Source organism: Kogia breviceps, chromosome 5 (genome assembly GCF_026419965.1).
Source record: "Kogia breviceps isolate mKogBre1 chromosome 5, mKogBre1 haplotype 1, whole genome shotgun sequence".
Lineage (NCBI taxonomy): Eukaryota > Metazoa > Chordata > Mammalia > Artiodactyla > Physeteridae > Kogia > Kogia breviceps.
In genome coordinates, this window is record NC_081314.1 from 132,195,995 (window position 1) to 132,220,732 (window position 24,738).

Genomic DNA, 24,738 nt, shown 5'->3' on the forward strand with positions numbered 1-24,738 from the left:
TTGGACCTTCTGATACTGTGCATTTCTGTTAATAACCACTGAACCACGGTTCACTTTGTGTCCACCCTGATCTTGCATCTTTAAAGAACTGTGCAATGCTAAAGATTTTGTGTGATTCCAGGTTGATTATGCTTACATCTTTTCTCCCTCTTTAGCACTGAAGTTCTGCAGTCTCTTTGTTGACATCACACGTCCCACCTGTGACAGACCCTCTGTCACATGCATAAATGTATCTGACCTGGGCTTGGCCTCATTACACCCCGTAAAGAGGAAATGGGACAGATACCGAAGAGCAGCCAATCACATGCACCCACATCACAGGGAATGAAGAGTCCCGTTATGACATCCCTGGTTTATTGCTATGGAAACACAGCAGGCAGCAGGAAGCTGAGAGACTCCAAAAGGAAGATACTAGAAACGCCTTTGCCGAGGGAATTCCTGAAGAACTTCCTCTGGTTGTATGTGTCAGGGTATCGGTGTCAGGGTATCTGAGGATGCTTGCTTGTGTGTTAGTCTTGAAAGGCACAGGCAACACGCCTATGGCAACACTCTTCTAGGGACTTTGGAAATGTTATGAGTGAGAGGGAACAAATGCTTCGCTTGGACCTTGACAGTGAAGGTGGCAGTTGCTGACCTGAAGCTGGACCGGGTGCATAGGGAGGGAGGAGGTGTCTCCCTGGAGCAGGTGTGGCTACTTTAGTTCCTGAAGTTAGATGAACTTGCCATGAGGGGGAAAGCATGACCATTTTGGAGTTCACCAAGTATGCATGAGGACCATGTGTCAGCTTTGCTGCTGTTTGCTTACCGAATTTAAATAAATGTATTCCAATAACTTTAAGAGCAGTTTGAAAGTAAACTCCCAAGCGGTAATTTGGGGCCCTACGTGGGGTCTCGATTAGACAGAATCTGGGCTCTCAACTTATTTGCTACAGAATATAACCTGAGATCTGCATTTTCTCCAGTAATTGACAGCTGGGGATGGCTCTTGCAGGTAAAGGAGGGAGCTGTTAATAGATCCCTCAAGGAAAAATATTTGAACTAGGAAAAGAGCCTTCCGCGGCCAGTTCCCGCAGGTGTCACAGGAAGGTACATCAGACCTTGGGTCTCCAGGCCCTGCGTGACAGGAAAATCACTTACTGAATAATATTTTTTCTTGGTCTTGTCCACACACTTGCCCTGCAGGCAGATCCTCCCTTTTCCACATGGTGTCCCTTCCACAGCTGGCAGCTTCTTGGTCAGACACACCATCTGGCCCTGGCGCACCACGGCGCACCAGAGGCGGGAGCACACATCCATCCCGGGACACACTGAGTACTCGGGCCCGAAGGTCAGGTTGCACTGCTGGCTGGCATCGTAGGTCTGTCCCGGGAGTTCCTCGGGGCCCAGGATCTGCTTGCGCGGCAGGTCTAGCAAACAGTTACCTAAAGAGAATAACCAAGATTGACCACTGTTCTGTGTTTCTGTTTCAAACCTTGAAAATTATGGATCTGAGAATGCAAGACTCCAGCTGGTGCTGAAACACGATGCATCTACAGATCTGCAGTGTGATGCCCTGGGGAGGGGGCTCCCTGTGGACGAGGCTGCATGCCTCTGTGAGCTCTCCAGCACCCACTAGGATTTCCCATGGATGATGTGCTCTGGGGTATACATATGATGTGCAGAGGTTTGAGTAAATAAAATTATTTCATAATAATTAGCTGTGAAAATAGTCATTGTGCTGTGGGAGTGACAGAAACTGGGATGGACCTAGAGGAAATAAGATAGTGGGTATAATGACAGTAACAATAATAAAAAATAGGTGTTTACGGCTTCGAGAAACAGAGTTTGTCCTTGCACCCTTTCTATAGCCCTTTCTCCACTTCCAACTACCCCATTCTTGCTTCTTTTTCGTGAACCCATCCCCCATCCATGTCACCTCTCCATTAATTCCATAAGTAATAAACAAGTGCATGCCTCTTTCATTCCTGCACTCACTCAACCAGCATCTGCTTAGCACCTACAATGTTCTAGCAAACATACTAGATATTAGGGATACGGAGAAATGACCCAGATCTGCCCCTAAAGGTCTCCCAATAAACTGAAGGAAATAAAGTCTTTCTCTCAGACTGAAAGAATTTTAATAAAGAGCTTTCAAGCATCCCATATCAGGAGCAGTGGGAGAAGCAAAGAAAACAGCTTTGATAACTTGGGACTAGGCCCATTTTTTTACCCTTTGCATCCTTTTTCTCCTCTTTGTATCAGTTATTGAATGCAGTTGGTATTTGTTGGGTCTTTGGAGTGTGTCTGTCACAATCTGCTGAGCATGTGGATAGATTGCTTATTTTATTGCTAAAGGTCAGGCATGTGTAGGGATCCTTTAAATGGTAGCTAATGGTAGAAACAGTTGGTCTAAAGTTTAATTCTGGAAAAACACTAAATGGCTGAGTGTTCTTGGCCAAATTAGTTAACCGCTCCCTAATTTATTTTTAAGATCTGTGAAATGTTTCTCTCCTCACTGTGACACTGGAAGGGTAAAATTAGCTCACAGAGCTAATAAGGGGGGACCAGAAAAATATGAAACAATCATATTTAACCTATTTAACAACATTTCAGAAGTATTCAAGTCATTCTTTTTATTCAACAAAAGAAAACCACGTTTAAATCCCACTTTCCACTGAGAACTGGAATATTCAGCACATTTTAAGTATACTGCAAATGTTTTTACAACTACACTCAAGTTTCTTCAAAGCGAATACCTTGAAATTTGTCAATCTGTGATGGAGGCATTATATGAAAATGAATAAAGGGCAAAGTTCCTACTTAACTTCTGAGCCAGAATGTTTGAAGAGGTAAAGCTTCTTAAGGCAAGCCAGAAAAAGCATTAAAACTCAGTATCCAGCCAAAGAGAACTTGGGGAGAAAAACATCAAGTTAAAAGAAAAACATCAATAGCAAGTCAATAGGAAGGAATGATAGTAAAACCTCACTAAGCTTTGTTTAGAAGATAAAGTGAGATGAGGCCCTTTGGAACTCCGGGAAAAACATTATCTTCCTTGCTACATAAAAAAAAAGCCTGTGTAAACCAGGGACTGCTTAGCGGATTGCTGATGGTAGAAGACTGTCAACAGATCTCTGAGGCAGCAAGAATGCTTTCCAGTTCTCCAAAAGTGCTGTTTGAAGAAACTTTTCTTTTTTTAAAATTTTACTGAAAAGCACAGACTGTAAGACTGGGTAACTAAATATTAGCTGGGAAGTCTTTAACGTGTGTGGGTGCATGTGGCATGGGTCGACCTCATTTCTCCAAAGCTGAAATAACTCAGCACCTCTCCATGGCTATGCGGTCACTGATATCTTCTCTACCTCCCTGATGATGTATGATGTGTGAAAAGAAACGTACAATGCAATTTGGAATCGGCTTATGACAAAGGAGGCTTCAAGATGTGGCCTCTCTTTATGAAGCTCAATACCAAAGTATAAGTTTTAAAAAGGTATAACACATTTACTTGGCTATTAAAAAAAAGAGATATCTTAGCTCTATGGTTTTCCCTTAGAGGTCATTTGGAGATGAACTTTTCTTGCTTAAGATAAAATGATTTATTCAGATTTGCTATTCATTTATTATTTCTTTAATGCTCTCAACATTAGGATTTGTTGCTGCATTAGTTTCTGTTAACAGTGAAATCTACAGTCTATCCATTTCACCTATATGTTGAATTATGTCCTTTGGCAATAAAAGAGGTACAGACAGTGCTCCCAAAGGGCAGGCTTGTGCCAAGGGACAACCATAAAAAAAATCAATATAAAGCCTGATTTTGAATTTCACGATATGAAATATTTAAGATTTAAGTAATAGTGGATCGGATATACACTTTTCATCTAAAAAAATATGTACAGTTTGGGGGAGGGGTGAGAGAGGAAATGGATCAGTCTTTTAGTATCTTTGATATTGACCTCTAAAAGTGTCCAATCTATTGTTGACTTTTCTTAATCTGTTTTACTTTTATTCTCAACCATATCTTCACATAGTTTTAAATTTATCTTAGCCTGTAATCCTCTCTGGGCTTTGCTGCTGACATTTTGTCTGTTTATTCTGTCCCACAAAATTGCCAAGTTCTTTTTCCTTCTCTCTCCTCCTTTTTCTCTCCCTCCTTCCTTTTGTTTTAACATTCTGCGTATATAGATGGATAGTTTCTAAAAGAAAGACAATGGAAATGTGTGCACATCACATAGTTGGTTTCACCATCCATGTTAAGTTAAATGCTAAGTTAGCTGTTAAGTTATCAGTAGAAAATTTAAGAAGTAAGAGCCAGTGATTTGAGATGGACAAATGAAGGAAAGAAAATGGTAGTCTCTCCATGGCCACAAAGTACACTTGGGGTGATGGAAGGTATGCCATGCCTCCAGGAAATGGAGCAGAAAAATCTTTGGTTTTTTACATCTGACTTCTAGCACTGTTTGTCTTTCATATTAATGATTAATGAAACTTATCAGATGAAGGTTGGTTGTTTTCTATTCTTCTTATTCCCCCGCCCCGCCCCGTTTCTAGTGCTGTAGTTATTTCTGTCTTCTCTTTTTTTTTTTTTTTTGTGGTACGCGGGCCTCTCACCGCTGTGGCCTCTCCCGTTGCGGAGCACAGGCTCCGGACGCGCAGGCTCAGCGGCCATGGCTCACGGGCCCAGCCGCTCCGCGGCACGTGGGATCTTCCCGGACCGGGGCACGAACCCGTGTCCCCTGCATCGGCAGGCGGACTCTCAACCACTGCGCCAGCAGGGAAGCCCATTCTCTTCCTTTTTAATACACACACACTGAAAATAAGAATTGGCCCAAACAGGGAATCCCCTGGTGGTCCAGCGGTTAGGATTCTGCGATTCCAATGCCGGGGGCGAAGTTCGATCCCTGGGCAGGGAACTAAGATACCGCAAGCTGCATGGCGTGGCACAAAAAAAAAAAAGAAAAAGAAAAAGAATTGGTCCAAATATCCTTGGCCTAGGAAAAATCAATTAATATTCCTAATGAAACTCATTCAAAGAAGGCTCACAACATTGCAAAGTTTCTTCTTTTATCATCATTTCCCTGGTCTTGCAACTCTTCTCTGAGGTCTTTATTTGCCTGTTTGAAAGAGTCACTGATGCATTATGGGTTCAGTGACGAATAAACTAACTTGGGCAATGACAAAGGCACAGACAGTGGTTGCTGACCAAAGTAATTCAAGGGATCTGTTTGTGGTACACTGTTTAGCAGATGTCATGCCAAGGAAATTCGATTAAAAATTCTCTGTGTTAAAGGATGAAGCAGAGCTTTTTAAACATGTGGGTCACTGTGGACTTAAAGTACATGTTTTACTTGCAGATCATGTTAGAGAACATATATATTGTGAAAATAAAGAGACTACCATCATGGACCTCGAATTTTATGAGTAGGGCCTTAAAAACTGAATATTAAGATCTTATTACTAGCTTCACTGTCTACACTTAACAAAGGATTCAGAGACTTGGTTTTCTAATACCATTTTCTCTCCAAAGTTCTGTGTTCAGTAAGTGGCTGTAAACTTAGCTCTTTAAATATGAATTTTTCAAAGCTGTCTTTAGATTTTCCTTAGCAGCCTGTGTCTTGGGTGTTCTTGAGCTGCGTCTGCTTAGGCAGTGGTCCTTCTTATCACTTGGCACCGTGAACTGAGGGATCCAGCAGACAGGGCTATTGTTTTTGGCTTCATGGTTATTAAGCATTTGAGAAAAGAAATTTAATAACCTGCTTTTGCTGAACAGTTTCTCTGCCAGTGCTTACCTTTATTTTTGAGGATCGTACTCCTAGCCAGCTTGCCTACAGCTAACTTGTATAAACACTGCAGGAAGTCTACAAGTATCTTGGCCAGGCTGGGTTGGAGGAGGTAATCTCCATAAGACATGGCTTCTTCCTTTCTGAATCACAAATCTGCAGGCCCAGTTATTTTAGAGTGTGCACACTGACTCTTCAACCATAACCTAATTGCTGCATATTTCTTCTTGGAACTAAATCGGGAAACACTCAATATTAGGAAACTTAAATTTGGCAGTGGTAGAGTGCTACACATGTCTGGCTACTTATGGCTAATAACTTTAAAAACAAATGAAATGATTCAAATTTAATTGTACTCTAAGACATCATTTCTCCAGCACTTCTGGAGGCGGGAACAAGACAGATAAGCTATTACATAAACGGATTCTCTAGGTAATGTAGTCTTTAGACACCACCTAAAAATTGTGTCCATTTTGTGAGACCATCTACCTAAAAACATCGATAGCTTTGCTGCCTTTTATATGAGTGTCCTAAGTTAACCTTCCTAAATAACAGAAAATCACTTCTTTTCTGAGTATCAATTATTGTATCCTGCTGCAATCTTGAGGGATTTCAGCAGGATACAATAATGGGGTAAGAGGGTTTCTGACCTTCTGGAACATGGTGCCAGACCACTGTGTTTTTACTGTTTCAGGGCTACATTTTACAGCTCTTCTGGTTTCTCTCTTATTGTCAAATGATTTTTACTTCTTTCTCTCAGCTTACCTGTCTGGCATGCCCTATGCACCCAAATGACTATTTTATTTTATTTTTTTGCTCTAAATAGTTAGTGGCCTAGAACATTAGAACAGAAAAATAGTAGAACTATTTCTACTACATATGAATGAATGGGCTCTGCTTGCAAATGTGAGTAGCTCCCTACGAGTAAATTGAAAAGGTTTGATGATATGATATCAGCTTAGTCTTCTAACAAAGGTGTATGTTTGTTTGCTTTTTTGTTTGTTTTTTCATCGTCTTGGGCTTTGACTGTCCCCTTGGTTCTCTCCTAAGCTCTGGAGTTGAAATATCAGAACTGCCACCATCTGAAAATCCTGTTGATTAGTTTCTATTGTCATACTTTGGCTTTAACTGACTTAAGTCAGTTTTGGGTTGCAATCTAAACGTTATTAAATTATTTAAATTCAAGTGTAAATGACAGTGCTACAGAGGGTATTGTAGCTTCAGTTCTGCATCTGTTTTGAAACAAATATAATTGAACTTTGCCACTGTGTCACAGCTACAGTGCCTTTCTTAGATTCTCATCGTTCTGAAATTACTTTACTCACTATAGGCTACTGATAAAATTGAAGTTTTTGGTGGGATGGGGCAGTTAAAACACAAGACTGCCTAACCAACACATTCAAAAGTGAGAGAGCCTAGGAGTGATGAAATGAATGAATGAATGAATATATTATGAGAATTTCCTGTCCAACAAATGTTGGTAACTGAATTTATTTATTTATTTAACATATAAATGGGGACTTCAGATGTGATTTCCTCAGTGCAAATGAATAAGATCTATTTCTAGCAAAAGTATGGTTTTGGCTGTTATCTACCAGGAGATCCTTTGGAGTAGACACAGAAAGACGTATAAAATTTGTTGTAAAATTTTTAAAAACCTGAGCGTAGATTCTTTTAAATACAGAAATAATGTTCAAAAAATGAAAACAATACTGAGAGCATCTTTACTGCATGGAAAGTAAAATCATGAATTCCACAAACATGAAATAAATGAATCATTCCAGAAACATGGCAATAGGAACAAAATTCTGCACAGCATTGTAATTAGCTGACCTAATACTTACACAGGGAAAAAAAAGTTGGTCCCATTTTAGCCATAAGTATTTGCTGCCTTAGCAACTAAATCTGTTCATTTAGTGATTCAAAGTTTAGCTCAACCTTTTGGAATGAGTAATGTGTGATTTTGAAATGAAATATTAATGTTATTCCATTTTTAAGAAACTTGAAAAAAAACAGTAAAAGTAATATTAAGAGTGGAAACTAAGATTCCTCCCAAGAGGAACGTTATTAGATATGGATTTGATCAATGCAGGTAGGCAGATAATTAGGTAAGCATTCACTCCAGGACTCTAAATGCTGCATTTAAGCAGCATTTTAAACTGGGCTAACTAAACAGAAAATTACCACTTTATTATTAGTCTAGGAAAAACCTAATACATTGATTCTTGATATTGTTTCTGAATCGTCAAGATATTAGGCCATCCTTTCAACTAACAAAGAACATTTATTTTGTATGAAGGGAAATTTTAAAGCAAGATGGGTGTGGATTGTTTTCAGGAATAGGAAATGTAAGTAGTCGAGAGTAGCTAAAGCATTACCAGTTCACCATTAACAGAGCAAAAATGAGTTTATGAACATTTTGGCTACAAGAGAGCAAAGAACTGTGTAGTGGAATTTCTTCTTGTCTGAAAAGAACTGAATTTATTAATTGTTGTGTAATTATGTAGCCAAAGCTCAAGATGGCCAACTCACTAAGAAATTACAAAACTTTCAAGCCATAAACTTTGTGAAACAAGGAAAAACAGTTATTACAGATTCTGTTTATCTAACTTTGAACCATACATCATGAGATAAATTTGTGAACAATGATCATGATCAAGAATTTCTGTCATATTCACTTCAACCACCAGTTTTAGAAAGAGACATGTTTTAAGAGAAAAAAAAAAAAGGAATGAGAAGATGTCCATTTCTGTAATATGAGAAACTTGAACTCTGTGGTCTCTGAAGATCTCTTCCAACTCTACCTCATCTCTTCTCCTGTGTTTCTAATATTTTAAGGTAACAAGGAATGCTAGGAAATTAGCAACAGCTTGTTTCAAAGATTACCTAAGGGTCAGAATTTATTATTTCTAAAACTGTGACTTCCTTAAGTATTTTTATATAATTTACAGCACTAATCCTAGATTTACAGAGCTTAATAAAATGTGCTGTGCTCTTGAACTGTACTTAGGGGATAAAGCCAAGGATTTTCTTTTGAAGTTCTTAAACTGTTTTCTCACCATTCAGATTGATTTTCTATTCCTGTTCTGCAGTTTTCACTCCGCTTTCAGGAAAACAGGCTGTCAGGATGGAACCAAACTTTTTAGTGAATGCAAATCTAATGAGCTTCCATTCTTGCTTTTATGTCGCCATAAAGAGAATCTGACAGAACTGTCACCTACATTTTAACCACACCCCTATAATAAGAATGTAACAAATAATTCTGAGAGTCATATTAATAGCAGGGAGACAAGATTATCTGCCAATGTTCTCACAGTAAGCTAGTGGTGAAAGGGAATAAGAGCCAGGCTTTCAGGGCACTGGCTAGGCATTCTGTGTGGTCTCCCACATTGCTTCTCTTTGAACTTTGCAATTCAAAAGCAAAAATACCATAGCTATAATGCCACCGAGGACGTTGGCATTACACACCAACAGACAGTCCCCTTGTTCCTTTTTCTGACACTTTCTAAGCAACCATTGTCTTAGACGGTAAGGTGAACATCATGAGGATATAATGAAGTACAACTTGCAATAATTCCAAGTTTTGTTTCTGAGCCTATGGAACTATACATACCATGGCCATCATCCAGGAATTCTGTGATGGTGGCTGAGGTGCATTTGGACCAGGGCTTGGATGCATCAATGCTGGTTAGGATGGAAGACATTAAGCGCTTATCTTCTGTGGAGCCGAAATTTTCTTCACAGAATTTGGAATCGTCATGGGAGAGACCAAGTAGATGTCCTAAAGGACAGAACAAATGAAGTGCAAATAATGAGTGATTTTTGCATTGCTACTTTTCCATGGCAATTATACTAGCACTTGACTTTTTTCCTCCCAACTGTATATGAGTTTATTTTAACTGCCTTTTCACACAGAGACTGGACCCCCAGGTAAATTAAAGCTGCATGTAGTTAGAGTGGTCACTTCTGGTGAATATTTAGAGGAAAAGTGAAAAATTACACTAGAGTAGATGTTCCTATAATCCATCTGGATCACACATGCTCAAGGATATGTAGAAACAGGCCTTGTTTAGAATCTAGAATTTGCAAGGCAACTGTGGGATTATGTCATAGCCCTCACTACATATTATTTTGAATGCTTGTCTAATTTTCCATCTTCTCTGACAAACTATAAGCCACAGGAGATCAGAGAGCATCTCCCCGCCTACCCCTGCCATCCACTGTTGAAAAAAATCTGTATTAAACTCAATGTTCTGCAAGTTACAAACACTTAATAGATGGTATTTGAATGTCAGTGACTTCTATTTTCTTGGCCAAGTAAATAGGTAGCCATAAAAGAGATGACTAGAGGAGAAAAAAAAAAAAAAAAAAAAAAAGATTTCAAGTAAATTTCTGTTTCCTTGCATATGTAAGCTTGCTTCACTCCCATTTCTTTTAGCTATGTAGTGAGTTGTGAATGTATACTAGTCCTACAAGTAAATGATGTATATTTTGAAGATACACCCACTTACACTTAAGAAATGTCTAAAGCACCAAGATGCCCATTACAGAGTGTTAGCGCTTGGAGAGAAAACAAATACTGAGAAGGTAAGTGACTGTCCAAAACTACTCAGGTGGTGTTTGTCTACCAAACACGCTCTCTGCAATTCCACACTACCATTCCCATTCTATCAAGCTGGGTATTATTTCAGAGAGTACCTACCCCATTCTTATAATCTGACTAAATTTTTTTGATTACATAAGATTAATTTTCACATAGTCTAAAGGTATAATGCATTCTCCAATAAATGTAAAATATTGTTGAAGAAAATCCAGGACAACAGTTTGGAGAGACTCTAAAAAGGTAGAGAAGTCATCCTAGTAGTGTTTTTTGCAAAGCTGTATAGAATCATACACAAACCACCAAAAAAGAATGTGGAAAATACCACAGAAAAGTGATTACTGCATTCTCCTTGGGTTCCTGAATGCCAATGGCAGGAACTTTGTCCATTCCGCCAAGAAAAAGTCCAGTGACCAACAGTAAAACCCAACAGAGATGACATTTTTCATGCCAAATTCCAACTACCGTTGGCCAACTTGTTAAATCACTAACACCTCATAACAAAATTGTCCACTGAGCCGCTGGTTGATGTTGTGGTTGAAGTTAAGTGGCCAGGGCTCGGTGACCTTCTAAGGCTCCACATTTTGATGCTATTTATGCAGTTATTTACTTCAGTAGCATTTGCTACTCAGTTTTCTGTGGGAAACCTCTCACCACCACTCACTCTCTATTTGGTCAGCAGCATAAATGCGGATCATAGTCTGTACAGTATCTTCCAAGTAACATGCAGAAGAAGACTGGAAGGAGCTCGTCCAATTTTGGGGTGGCCTGTTGAGTTTTTCACCGCCCTCACAGAAGAATAGAACCTTTCATTCATGTCCTATTCAAAACTGCTAGAAGTTACTTAGTACATCAAACACTGTTGAGAATGTAGAATGTTTATCAGCTAACTCTGTGGCATTAGTGTGGAAGCTTCATACTTGACTCCCCCCCGCCCCGGCATAGAAGAGAGAGGGAAAGTGGCCTAAGGGGACCTCTATAATATGAACCCAGGTTTTCTACTTTAAAAAATGTGATCTTTGCCCTCGATTTCATGATATTTATATTTATTTAATGGAGTAATAGTCTTTTCCTCCAAATGTATCTAAATAAATAGCACTTTTTATATGCCTTTGCATTACTGCATCAAGAGATACTCCCTTCACTTGGAGGCTAAATTTTAGATTTCTGATTTAAATACAAGCCAGGTGGTAAACACCAAATTCGCTTTGAGGGACCTGGGAGAGTGCCTCCATTTTTTTTCTTTTATACAGAACGGTGAAGCCTATAATGTTAAATATCAATCATCTGAGCAAAGCAATTTATTTTAAGATATTTTGGTCTCTTTTAATGCATCTTTTGGCATGCTCTCTGGCCCCTAAATTGCTAATTTATCAACGTAATTTACTCGTTGCTGAAGATACATATAAGAAATGCTTAGATGGCCATCAGAAAAGATTGCCATTCCGGGCATGAGCACATCTCAGCTCCACTTTAGCAAGAGCTGAAACGAGATGTGAATTTTGTAAGATTTCCAAGAGTCAGTCAGAAAGAGACTGCTTGAGGGTCAGTTGAGAGAGACAAACTCCTTGGAGGGAAGATGAATGTTCTGTTCTCCATGAAGAAAGCTTGTCAGCTGGCTGGGAGAGGTATGCTCTCCCAAGGACAATGAGAGTCATGGGCAATGTGAAGAATGTTCAGGCTCCCAAAGAAACAGGCAGCCAGTGCCACAGTAGCTGGAACCAGGGCACAGCAAGAGAGACCCATGTGATTTCCCTTCAGGAGCTGAAGAGGAATTGAAATGGAAGGACAATGTGAGGGATGTCTGGAAGCTCTTCTGGAGAGACGTGACAGGCGTACTAAAGGCTGTCAGCAGCCAAAGAAATGGAATTTTCAAATGTGATTCCACCAGTCATTAAGCTAGGACACCTAATGTCAGTCTGAAATCTGCCAATATCTTTGAACCCTGAAATGACAAGATACATACAAAAGCATATGTTATTTTCAAGGGACACTTACATTAGAGATCACACACTGATATTCAAAGCTCATTAACAGAGAAAAATCTGGAATCTAGGAAATTTCAACTGTAATGCCACAGCTGACAACAACCCATTTTAAGGAAATGTTGTGAAGAGCTTCATCAGAATTTATCACAATGTCACTGATTGCCTAGAAGTGACTTTTCCAGTGAGAGACTGTTCCTAAATCATCCACAGAAATGTTTAAAGATTAGAGATGACGGATTTCTCCCACAAGCAGCCCTGGGCAGGATTAGTGCAGCTGAGATTTAAACACGTGTGCCCCAGAGAATAAAACAATGTTGGAGAAGATATTGACAACTCCTAAAATAACGTATTGTTTTTTAATGAAAATGTACTTTATGATGAGGTTTTAGAGCAATGCAGACCAGAGTTAGTTGAGGGGTGAGGTCTTGGAGGAGTCAGGGCGATGGGTTCCAGAAAGCCACAGAGAAGGGCGATTCTTTGCCTTGAAAGACAGAGGAGATACTTCTTTCTCTAGTCCAGGTATAGGAAAAGAGTGAGGAGGATTCAAGGCAATTTGGAAGGGTAAAGGAAGAGCTCTGAGGAAGTTCAACCAAGCTACTTTAGTAAAATAGGATGTGAAAAATCCTAGTGAGAGGACAGGGCTGCTATGGATTAAGGACCACAGTTCAAGGTCTGGGTTTAAAGGAGAGGTCCCAAAGACTCGCTGCAAGGAAGCACTAGCATTTGTATTTGGAATCATTTGTAATCAGCAGACGTGCAAAAGATTGAAGAGAAGTTTGTTGGCCTTAATGAAGTTAGGCAATCTTATTTACAATACAATCTTCCTTCGTGAACCTTTAATTCTTGACTCCTGTTACTGGAAGCCACTTCTCACCTAAAATCCCGACAGAGTTAAGGACCAAACACAGTTAAGTAGTGGGTGAGTTTGTTAATGGCATTTGTATTCACACACTAAATTTTTTTAAAAAGTATTACAGAAGTCAGAGTAAAATTTACAGAGTAATGCAGGGGTCCAATTCAGTATTTTCCCAAGTGATGCAGCCTCCAGAACTGTGTCTTGCTGTTTGAAATCATTAGTAAAACTCAAGGTGTAAATTAAACACGTTTCTGTATAAAATACGGACCTATTTAAAAAAATTTTTTTAAACATCTTTATTGGAGTATAATTGCTTACAATGGTGTGTTAGTTTCTGCTTTATAACAAAGTGAATCAGCTATACGTATACACATATATTAACAGATATTAAATCATGTCATAAATACAACAGTCCGGCTGAGTGCTCATCACACAAAATAACCTCAGGAAGGAGTTTATTTGAATTATGCTAAGGAAATGAGTTTCATGGTAAATTACATTAAAGCAAAGTCTGTACGGTAAGAGTCTGAGTTATAGTGTTAGTTCAGAAATAGCAAACGATTAGTCACCTGATAATTTTTCTAGGACAGTCATCGTCTTTTAAAATTGGTAAATGGGTGACATTTCTTTAAATAAATTTCATCTTGGACATTCACAATGTAGATTTAGAAAGCATCTTGTCTCCTTAAATTCACTAGTGAATCTGGTGTTCTAAAATCTGAGATAATGGACACCCGGGTAAAGACACATTACTTTAAAGGAAAATGTTGGTTCAGCTTCTTGTTCAACTCAGTTATTACCGTACAACTAGGGATGACGTATAACATTAACCTCAGGAGGGAAATTGGGTTGTTTTTCTAAACTTTGGTCTGTAAATTAAACAGAATTTCAAGCTCTTGTCTCCTGACCCCAAACTGACCAATAGACAAGGGGACACAGCACCACGTCTTTAAAAAATGTCACAAGAAGCTCTGTCATGTGTTTATTAAGAAAGCACTGCTCAGATGAAGCATCTGTTTCTTAATGACGTGATGTTTTTATTTTTACTTAATTTTCCAGCTAAGATTATTGAGGTACAGGAAGGTCTTTCCAGGGGTTGAAAAGAGAGTCAAAAGCTCACATGGGATCAGAATCTAGACTCCTTGGTGAAGGAAACCAGGAGCTCCAATAATTGGATCCTACGTGTCTATGCAAACGCAAATCCGTATGTAGCAGTGGTAAAACTCTTATAACTTCCAATTCAAAACATTAAACATAAACGCTAAACGTTATATCAATGATGTAATTTAGAAGGAAGAAAACAAATTTTTTTCACCTTATAAATAGCTGTGTCATTAATCTTTTGAATCAAATTCAGGATTATTTCCTTCAAAAGGAACACTAGCAAACCATTATAGGATAGTGTCCAAATCTTGGGCTCTAGAGCCAGATGAACTGGGTTCAAATTTTCCCTGAGCAGTTTACTAGTTGTTGACCTTAGACCAGTTTAGAAACTTCTCTGTGTATCAGTGTCCCCTCTTGGGTGACTCATTAATAGTACATACCTCATGGGATTTTGTGAGGCTTAAAGGATATAAAAGATGCAAAGTGCTTAGAATACGTGCTTCACAAATATAAATACCCAGTGACTGTTAGCTAACTTCATTGTTCTCACTAATATCTTGGTTTTGTTATAACTTTACTTATGGGTATTCTAGTCTTCGGTAGTTTTTGATAAATTTTGATATTACGAGACACTCTTGATTTGTGAGAGAAGGTGACATTTTCTATTCATAAGAGGAAAAATCACTCATTAAGTGTGTGATATATTTATTTTATGCCACCTTCAATTTGTTGGCTTTCCACACACGTGACAGACAATCCACAGGCCTCCCCTAGAGAAATATGAATTGGGATTTGATTTAAAAACAAACCAACTGATACGAAACGCTAAATCTTTCAATGCTGCCTCTGGACATGGAGCAAAGACCTATTCCCACCTTTCATCTGGGGGCCAAGAAAGACACAGTGTGGCATTGCTCCAAACTGGACAGAAAAAAATGCTCAGTTCATGTTGATTAAAGCTATGGGTTTGAGGGTAAATACCAAGTTTAAACCTAGCTTCCTTTTACCTCACATCTCACAGCCAGTCCTGACATCTGATTCTATGCACTTGGCTTTGGTGTCTGGTGTTTCCAGGGCCTCTGCAGCTTTTCAAAACATGGCCTCGTTTAATCTAATCATCGGTGGGAGCAGAGTCACATGCAGATCAACATAACCAAAGAACCGCAGAGAATCACTCCAACTGCAGCAAAACATATGCAGCCATACTGTTGTGTCTCGACCACTTCCTAAGCCTCCAGCTGAATATTTGGCCCTGACACTTGGCCTGATTTTAGCTTAGGAAGCATTTTGGAGACTTTCATGGTGGAGAGATTCACTTAGCACATTTTATAATTAACTACTCTAAGGTTAAGCTTAGGCCTGTTTGCAAATTATGGATTTCATTAGTCTAAATAAAATCAGATTGCTCCCCCTAGCACGTTAGAAGCTGGCCTAACATCAGTAAAATTATTATGTTGGAGAACCATGTGTGCAGCAGGTGAAATCTTTATTATTGAAAGCTGATAATAAAAGTTTGACAAGTTAAAAATATAAACTCCAAATGTAAACTTACATTCACTTGAAACTTGCTACAGTTCACATTTGGATTGTAAAAATTCTTACCTCCACCCAAGGTCCAGGGATGGGGACTGAGTTCTTGATAGTTTAAAACAACTTTCTTAAACGTCCTAACAATTTACTTAGCATTGACGTGCCCCTAACATAGCAAGATGGCAGGCAAGTTATTACTGTCTAGGCAGAGTCTAGACGCATCCAACTCTATTTTCCAGAAGCCTGTATTGACATCAGTTGACTATGCATCTCCAGAATCTAGCTGTTTTTTTGGAAAGAACTAGCAGGAAAAGAGAAGTGTTCCCATTTACACGTGGCACATGAAGAGTCACTTTTCAGAACTGTTCATTTAAGTCACTTCATTATGACTTTAACATCATGGATAGAAAAGGGACAAGATAAGGACTTCAGGCTTGTCTCTGTCTATTGACATTTTAAATAATTCTCAATGTAGGGGCATTTTTTGATGAAGGGAGTAAAAGAACAAAAACCGTTTTATTCAACTATAATGACTTTGTATTTTAAACCACTATGTACAGAAAGAGGAAGCAGTGAGTGGGACATTCCATGTGAAATGGAATTTAAATCGGTTAATAAAATTATTAATCAAATATATCATTTCACTTCTTATAGAAGAAATAAAGTAGAAAGACCATGGGAACAGCCTGGAAATTTTCTCCATAGCTTATGTTTTGAGCACAGGAACGTATTTACACCGTATGCATGAAGCAAATTGCTCATTTTGGAACGGACTGAAGCGAATTGAAAACACTCTGGCAAAACTGAGTTTTCACAACGTCATTTTATCACCATATGTAGCCTGGATATATAACCTCCAAATTTGGAAAGTAGTAAATGTCTAATAAAAGGGAAGGGAGGAAATTACATAAGAAGAACAGAGTAGAATTAGAATCCAGAGCATAGTTAATTCAAGCTGATGGTTTCAAGCAACAAGCTAAAAATAAAGCGCTAGAAACAGAATAGCAAGCTGCACTACCCAAGATCACACTGGCTGCAGAGGCAAAGCTCCGTAATTGTATACAGATGATTAGGAAATATTTTGTAAGGTTATCTTCTCTACAATTTTTAAGGCTTATACTTTATGACACATGTTCGCAATATTTAGGCGAAAAGTGAAATTAAAGAAAAATAAAGCAATTAGAAAACAAAGTGAATGAAAGCCAGATCCCTTTATAAAAGGGAAATTAAATCCATATCCCCCTATTCCCAGACCTTAAATTTCTCAGATTAGGGCACATGTAATGCAAAAAGGGAAATTAAGTAGGCACTGTTTGATTGGAGAATGAATTACAGAGAATTCTAAAGAAGTAAATAGAAATGATCCAAACAAGAAATTAAAGGGAACACAGAGCATAGTCAGACATCAAAGAGTTAGGTATGATTTTTTTTTGCAAAGAAACTCACATATCTCCCACGTTGTTCTCTTATAAAACTATGTCCACTATTCTTGTATTATTAAGAAAAGTTCTTATTGTACATATACAGTTTTAATAAAATGTTCTCATTAGCAAATGGCTTCCTACCTCTCTGACTGCTGCCTGCCTACATAACCTCTTGGTTTAGGAACTCAGGAGGGCTGGGAAAGATGATGCTGGAAGGTTCTTCATTCCAGTACAGTTGCCTTGGGGATCAATGCAGCCTCAAAGAAGCTGCATTTACTGCCACAGTGGTTCCGTTACAAAGAAACCAGAGGCTGTCAATGTGTTAAAATGGATCACTAGAGGATTGAAGGAAGAAACAGCCCTTCCTTCATGGAATCTGTAATCTCTTTTTCACAAGGTCAGGATTTAGGGCTCATGATCTTAGGGGCGGTCGATGCCACAATTCCACTCTGTTGCTTCTTTCTTTCTTATTTTTTTTGTTATTGGAGTAAAATTGCTTTACAATGTTGTGTTAGTTTCTGACATACAATGAAGTGAATCAGCTCTATGTATACCTACATCCCCTCCCTCCTCCCAAATCCCCCCCCCCCACACACATCTAGGTCATCACAGAGCACTGAGCTGAACTCCCTGTGCTATACAGCAGGTTCCCAAGAACTAGCTATTTTACACGTGGCAGTGTATTTATGTCAAACCTAATCTCCCAATTTATCCAATCCTCCCCTTCCCCACCTGTGTCCACATGTCTGTTCCCTACATCTACGTCTCTATTCCTGCCCTGCAAATAGGTTCATCTGTACCATTTTTCTAGATTCCACATATACACGTTAATATACGATATTTGTTTTTCTCTTTCTGGCTTACTTCACTCTATATGACAGACCCTAGGTCCATCCACATCTCTACAAATGACCCAATTTTGTTCCTTTTTATGGCTGAGTAATATTCCATTGTATATATGTACCACATCTTTATGCATTCATCTATCGTTGGACACTTAGGTTGTGTCCATATCCTGGCTATTATAAATAATGCTGCAATGAACATTGGGGTACATGTGTCCTTTTTGACCCACCTCCTAGAGTAATGAAAATAAAAACAAAAGTAAACAAATGGGTCTTAATTAAACTTAAAAGCTTTTGCACAGCTAAGGAAACCATAAACAAGACGAAAAGACAACCCTCAGAATGGGAGAAAATATTGGCAAATGAATCAATGGACAAAGGATTAATTTCCAAAATATACAAACAGCTCATGGAGCTCAATATCAAAAAAACAAACAACCCAATTAAAAAATGAGCAGTAACAAACAACCCAATTAAAAAATGAGCGGTGCAAAAGCTTTTAAGTTTCATTAGGTCCCATTTGTTTATTTTTGTTTTTATTTCCATTTCTCTAGAAAGTGGATCAAAAAGGATCTTGCTGTGATTTATGTCATAGAGTGTTCTGCCTATGTTTTCCTCTAAGAGTTTGAGAGTGTCTGGCCTTATATTTAGGTCTTTAATCCATTTTGAGGTTTTTTTTGTGTATGGTGTTAGGGAGAGTCCTAATTTCATACTTTTACATGTACCTGTCCACTTTTCCCAGCACCACTTATTGAAGAGGCTGTCTTTTCTCCACTGTATATTCTTTCCTCCTTTATCAAAGATAAGGTGACCATATGAGTATAGGTTTATCTCTGGGCTTTCTATCCTGTTCCATTGATCTATATTTCTGTTTTTGTGCAGTAAAACACAGACCTACTAGAGCATGGACTTGAGGATATGGGGAGGGGCAAGGGTAAGCTGTGATGAAGTGAGAGAATGGCATGGACATATATACACTACCAAACGTAGGGTGGATAGCTAGTGGGAAGTAGCCGCATGGCACAGGGAGATCAGCTCATTGCTTTGTGACCACCTAGAAGGGTGGGATAGGGAGAGTGGGAGGGAGGTAGATGCAAGAGGGAAGAGATATGGGAACATATGTATATGTATAACTGATTCACTTTGTTGTAAAGCAGAAACTAACACACCATTGTAAAGCAATTATACTCCAATGAAGATGTGAAAAAAAAAATGAGCGGAAGACCTAAGTAGACATTTCCTTGAAGAAGACATACAGATGGCCAAGAGGCACATGAGAAGCTGCTCAACATCACTAGTCATTAGAGAAATGCAAATCAAAACTACAATGAGGTACCACCTCACACTGGTCAGAATGGTCATCACCAGGAAATCTACAAACAGCAAATGCTGGAGAGGGTGTGGAGAAAAGGAAACCCTTTTGTACCATTGGTGGGAATGTAAATTGATACAGCCACTATGGAGAACAGTATGGAGGTTCCTTAAAAAACTAAAAATAGAACTACCATACAACCCAGCAATCCCACTACTGGGCATATACCCTGGGAAAACCATAATTCAAAAGGACACATGTACCCCAATGTTCACTGCAGCACTGTTGCTTATTTCTCATCACTCCTCTGCTCAGTGTGAGATGAACCAGCCTCTACCTACCCAGGGCTTAGAACTTTTCTTATGGAACTTCTCTCACTCTGCATAATGGTGATTAATTACTGGTGTATTTTTAAAATAGTCTCTGCATCACTACAATGCTCTTGAGTATTTGAACTAATTCTTCTTAGCTTTGCTGCAAAATCAGAATATTGCCTTGGGTGGCTCTTATGTTTCTCCCACTTATTCGTTCACATACAGCAATATGTAACGAATATCAATGAAGGATCAATGTTAGGCTGTATTTTTTATCAGTGAGTTTAACAGGCATGAATGAGAGATAGGTGAAGACATAATCCCAGCCCCAAAGCTCAAATGGCATTTGTGTTTTAAAAACACTTTCAGACATACCAGGTCTTCTAGTGCAGCCACCAGAGAGCCATGCCTCATTCATTATTATTAGTTCACTTACTAGGGAAGAAATGGAGACTCATTGTCTGAATCTCTTTCCTGAGATAAAAGAGAACATGGAGACAGAGCTGGGATTCTATCTTGAAGCTAAAGATGCTCAATTAAAGTATTAAATTGAATTGTTATCAGTGATGCTACTGGACAGTTATTTACATTAAGATGTTATGTTTGTGTTTTTTTGCTTAGATGGTAAGAAGAGTGTCAGTTAAGAGAATTAAGATCATGATTAATACTTATGAACTGGAATTTAAGTACTGGTTTCTATTTTACTGCTCAAATATACAGACTTATACAGTTACACTTTTGATGTGAAGTTATTTTAAGTCCCAAAAGAAAACATAGCAGCCAAAAATCAACACATTGTGAAATGTTCTTTGCCTACTAAAATTATGGGAAAAAAAGTTTTAATTTATATTTTAAAATTATGGTTTTAGCTTAAGAAAACAATCTGCTTAATAAAATACAGCAAAAAGTACAATAATTATCAAGCCATACTTTACCTCCAAAAAGATAATGCTGAAAGGTGACACATTAAAAAGTAAACGAACTAGTTAATTAAAAAGATAAACAGAAGTGTATATGGATATAAATAACAGCTGGTATCTGTAACTTACCCAACTTGGTCCCTGAAATAATTCAATGAAATAGGCATTATTATGCCTATATTTCAGATATGAAAACTGAAGCTTAGAGAGTTTAAATAATCAGACCAGCGTGACACAGGTACAAAGTACTTTCGTAAGAACTGAGCCCAGATGCATACAATTCTAGCATTTAATCCTAACTATTAAATTAACTTCTTATGTACCTAGTAGCTAGGTCAATTATTAGGAAACACATATTCCTAATTGCTGGGATATTTTTCATATTTAACTCAGTCCTAAATTTCTAGTTTTAGGATTTAGGTGAGTTTCTTAATGTCACCAGGTAAATGACATTTTAAAACCAACCCTGGTAACCAACCCTAGGTTTTGTTTCATTTACTTTGCTATTAAAAACAAGACAGGAATGTTGTCCATAAGCTATTGATTACCTTTTCCAGGAGATGATTGTTATCACTCACAGTGGCATAAAACCTGATGAATTTCTGTGTAAACCGATTAGCCCTGGATGAATCAATAGAGTAACTTCTAAGGCAAACATCTCTGCATTCCATTGTCAACTGTGACAAATTTTGTCTGAGTCCTTTATGGATGCGTCCAAAGACAGTAGCACTAGCGGATTTCTCTTAAACTTTTAAATGGCACTGACAGAAAGGAAATATCTACTGTGTATGCCTGACTTTGTTTTCCTTCCCTCTTATTAGTTAACCCTAAAAGTACAAATATAAACAAATGTCATCTCCAATGCTGCATCTGAACCAGGAGAAATCTGGAATTAATTGCCAAGTATTTTGGTTCCTGTTGCAGCTGTTACAAGTGTTTGATTTGGCCAGGGAAGAGAAAAGACACTGCATACCAATTTCGTGAGCCACGGTGAAGGCTGCGTGGAGACCATCATCTTCAATCACAGCACAGCTGCGTTCAGGAGAACATATGGTCCCAACGTCTGCCATTCCCAGGGTGTCACATGAATGATGCCCACATAAATCCTGCCCAGGAGAAAGAAAGAAATCATTAAAATCAATTTACATCCAGAAGGAGCCACCTTGTAGAGCCACTTTGCTCACTCCAAATGTCAACACTGGGATACGTTTATGGTATCACCTGTTCAGCTCTGGAAACCTTCCAAAGACAAACTAATAGCATTGACTCTTCTAAGGTTCTCTGGGTCCTAGAAGCACAGAAGGGACTCAATTATGTTTTAAAAGATGTCATAAGATTGTGGCTTGTCCATTACAATAGCAGTTGCAGCCTTAACAAAGCTGTACTGTGTATATGCAGGCACATATGCCATGGATCACTTTCACATACAACAGTCACGCTTAGGAAAGCCTTAATATTCTGACCTAAATTCCTGCTAAATTTATCAGAAGCCAAGCCTAATAATTTGTTTTCCATCACAGGGGCAAATTGCAATCACCTATTTATGGCAGAATATACATTTCTCAGTAATTTGGGTAAGAAGCTAAATTTTAATCTATAAGGGTAATTCCTCAAAAGATCATCTCTTAATTGCCAAATCGAGTTGTAATTTCATAGGTTGTGTCTTCAGAAATGTATACACTCTTTCCCACAGTGTTTAATGCAGTGTTTCTCAACCTGATCAATTCTCAGAAAGTATATGTAATGTACTGTATTTATATAAATGAGCATACGTGTTCTTCTGGAGAGAAACTGCATAGCTTTTAAGAGATTCTCAAAGGGGAACATGATCACACCTCGCTGATGGTTAATATGATCAAATTAGATAAAAGAGACATCAACAAGACAATTTTAAATTATGAAGCATAAAGAGAAAATATAAGCCAAACTTTTTGACATGATAGATTTGTAATGATAAACTTTCTATTAAATGCCATTTGAGTGTTAATGGACATTAGACTTTCTTGTATTTGACTCCTGTTTTCAAGGAAAATTAATTGACAGTATATATATTTCTATCCAAAGCAAAAGCCGTAAGTGAATAAATGCAGAAGAATTTTAAAAAAATATTAATTACTGTGAAAGATGACTATTTACTAGTTGAAATAAGTGTTCTCTCTGTTGCAGTTATTATCTTTGTATCTCCAACTACCACAATGCCTGACTTGTAATAGGAACTCAACAAACATTTGCTTAATTGAGGTGAATTCTGACATATAGTCAGATGCAATGTAGACCTCACATAATTTTATTTTTTTATTTTCTACTTTTTTTTTTTGATGACATGGAGCTAATATTTTTATTCTCACAGGACAAAGAGAAAAGATGGTTATCCTATACAGATTTTTGCCTTACTGAACATTGTTCACATACCTTTAATATGCTGTATGCTAGCAAGACCTCAACAGACTCCAGGAAGCCAGCACGAGACATTACTACTACATAACTAATGCCGCCTAGTCAATGTCAACATACTCTTCTAACTTTCCTCTGCATAAAAAGCTGCGTAAAAGTCCAGTTAAGGTGAATAATATTTAAAAGGTCTACCCTACCATCTCACTAGTACATTTTCAGGTCCTTATTGTGTTCCGTATATTATGAGATCCCAGCTGTGATGAATTGCACTGTGGCCGCCATATTATTATAGCTGCAGACAGTAGAAATCTCAGCCAAGTAGCCTTGGTGAATCCAGTCACCAAACCAACAATAGCCTCCCAATGTCTCCTGGGTATCCTCATATGTCATCCCATGGGATCTCAAATTACAGCTGTAGAGAACAAATTAGTAGTTTTTAAAATTGAAATTGGAACACACTTTTGCATAACAATCAGTTTTTGAGATAATTATATAGTATAATACATGTTTTAATCCATTTTTTCCCCCAGTCATTTTAGTAGCTTTAAGACCAAAGGCCCAGGTCATGGTGTAAGTGAACTGCTGGACACTGTGGGTTATTTTTGCTCATGCATATTTTTTTAAACCGAGTTTTATGTTTATCTTCACAATTGGGGGTTCAAATAACAAAACCGAAGAATTGTTTCCTCTTCTTACTCCTTACTTCATTAATAAGCTCGGATGAACAGCCACAGCTAATGGAAATGGCCCTCTTGTTCTGAATAGAGTTTAATGTGGATTCTTAATCTCTGTTTACTGCTAATCAATTGCTCATTAGAGCCCATCAAACCTCCTTGTCATCCTTGAATTGCATTAAATGCATTTGGCCCTTTGCCACGGAAATTCGTACATGTGACAAAATAATGAACAGAAGCAGTTATTTTTTTAATCACACTGATTAAACCCTTGACTGCATAGCCACAGACTATATTTCTGTAACTGTAATTACGTAAACTGGCAACCTTTCCACTTCACTCATGCAATTTCAAACCGTGGCAGCTCAGTTATGGTTTCTTCCTCAAGATATACAACGAATGCCTGTATTTCTTTGGGAGGCAATGTTCACTCCATTGCATTAAAACTCAACTTGTGCGTCAAATTATTAAGAATACAGCACATCACATTCATGTCTATTTTCTGATGGTGACTTATAACAACATTTACAGGTGCAAACCTTATTTGAAGTTTATAGAATTTTTTTTTTTAATTCAGAGAAAGAGTAAGGACACCATTGGGGCAATAGCATCTATCTATCTGTCTGTCTGTCTGTCTCTCCGTCTGTCCACCCATCCATCTACCTTCCAAATCTGGAAGCAGGGGATACTAAAGAAATGTAAATCACATACAGTAGCCACATAAGAGGCAAACAAAATAAAAGTGCTGTCAAGAATTTTTCTGCTTAGTCAGTGTAAATCTGAAGGGAAGTTATATCTCTGCTATGTTAAAGATGGTTCTTTATATGCAGTACTGATATCTTATCATGATATTGATATCATGTAGACAATAATGCAATGGAAGATTTAATAAAATGTAAGGGTTGCAAGAGCATGCAGAGATTTAACTGGTGGGTTGGTGGTGTGGTCCTGGCCAGAAGCCAGGACTGGGACATTGTATCTAAGATAGAGCCGAGATAGTCAGCAAGCCCAACGAAGACTTGAC

The 24,738-nt window shown here is 38.2% G+C and overlaps 1 protein-coding gene across 1 annotated transcript in view; it reads right to left on the reverse strand.

The window, feature by feature from the left end:
* Positions 1–24,738, reverse strand: part of ADAMTS5 (ADAM metallopeptidase with thrombospondin type 1 motif 5) — a 49,551-nt gene that overhangs the window by 15,327 nt on the left and 9,486 nt on the right. Inside the window, exons 2-4 of the mRNA XM_059064831.2 lie at positions 21,620–21,752; positions 9,367–9,534; positions 1,138–1,421 (exon numbers count right to left, since the gene is read on the reverse strand). Of these exons, the coding sequence (XP_058920814.1) occupies positions 1,138–1,421; positions 9,367–9,534; positions 21,620–21,752 (585 nt within the window). The remainder of the gene's footprint in view (positions 1–1,137; positions 1,422–9,366; positions 9,535–21,619; positions 21,753–24,738) is intronic.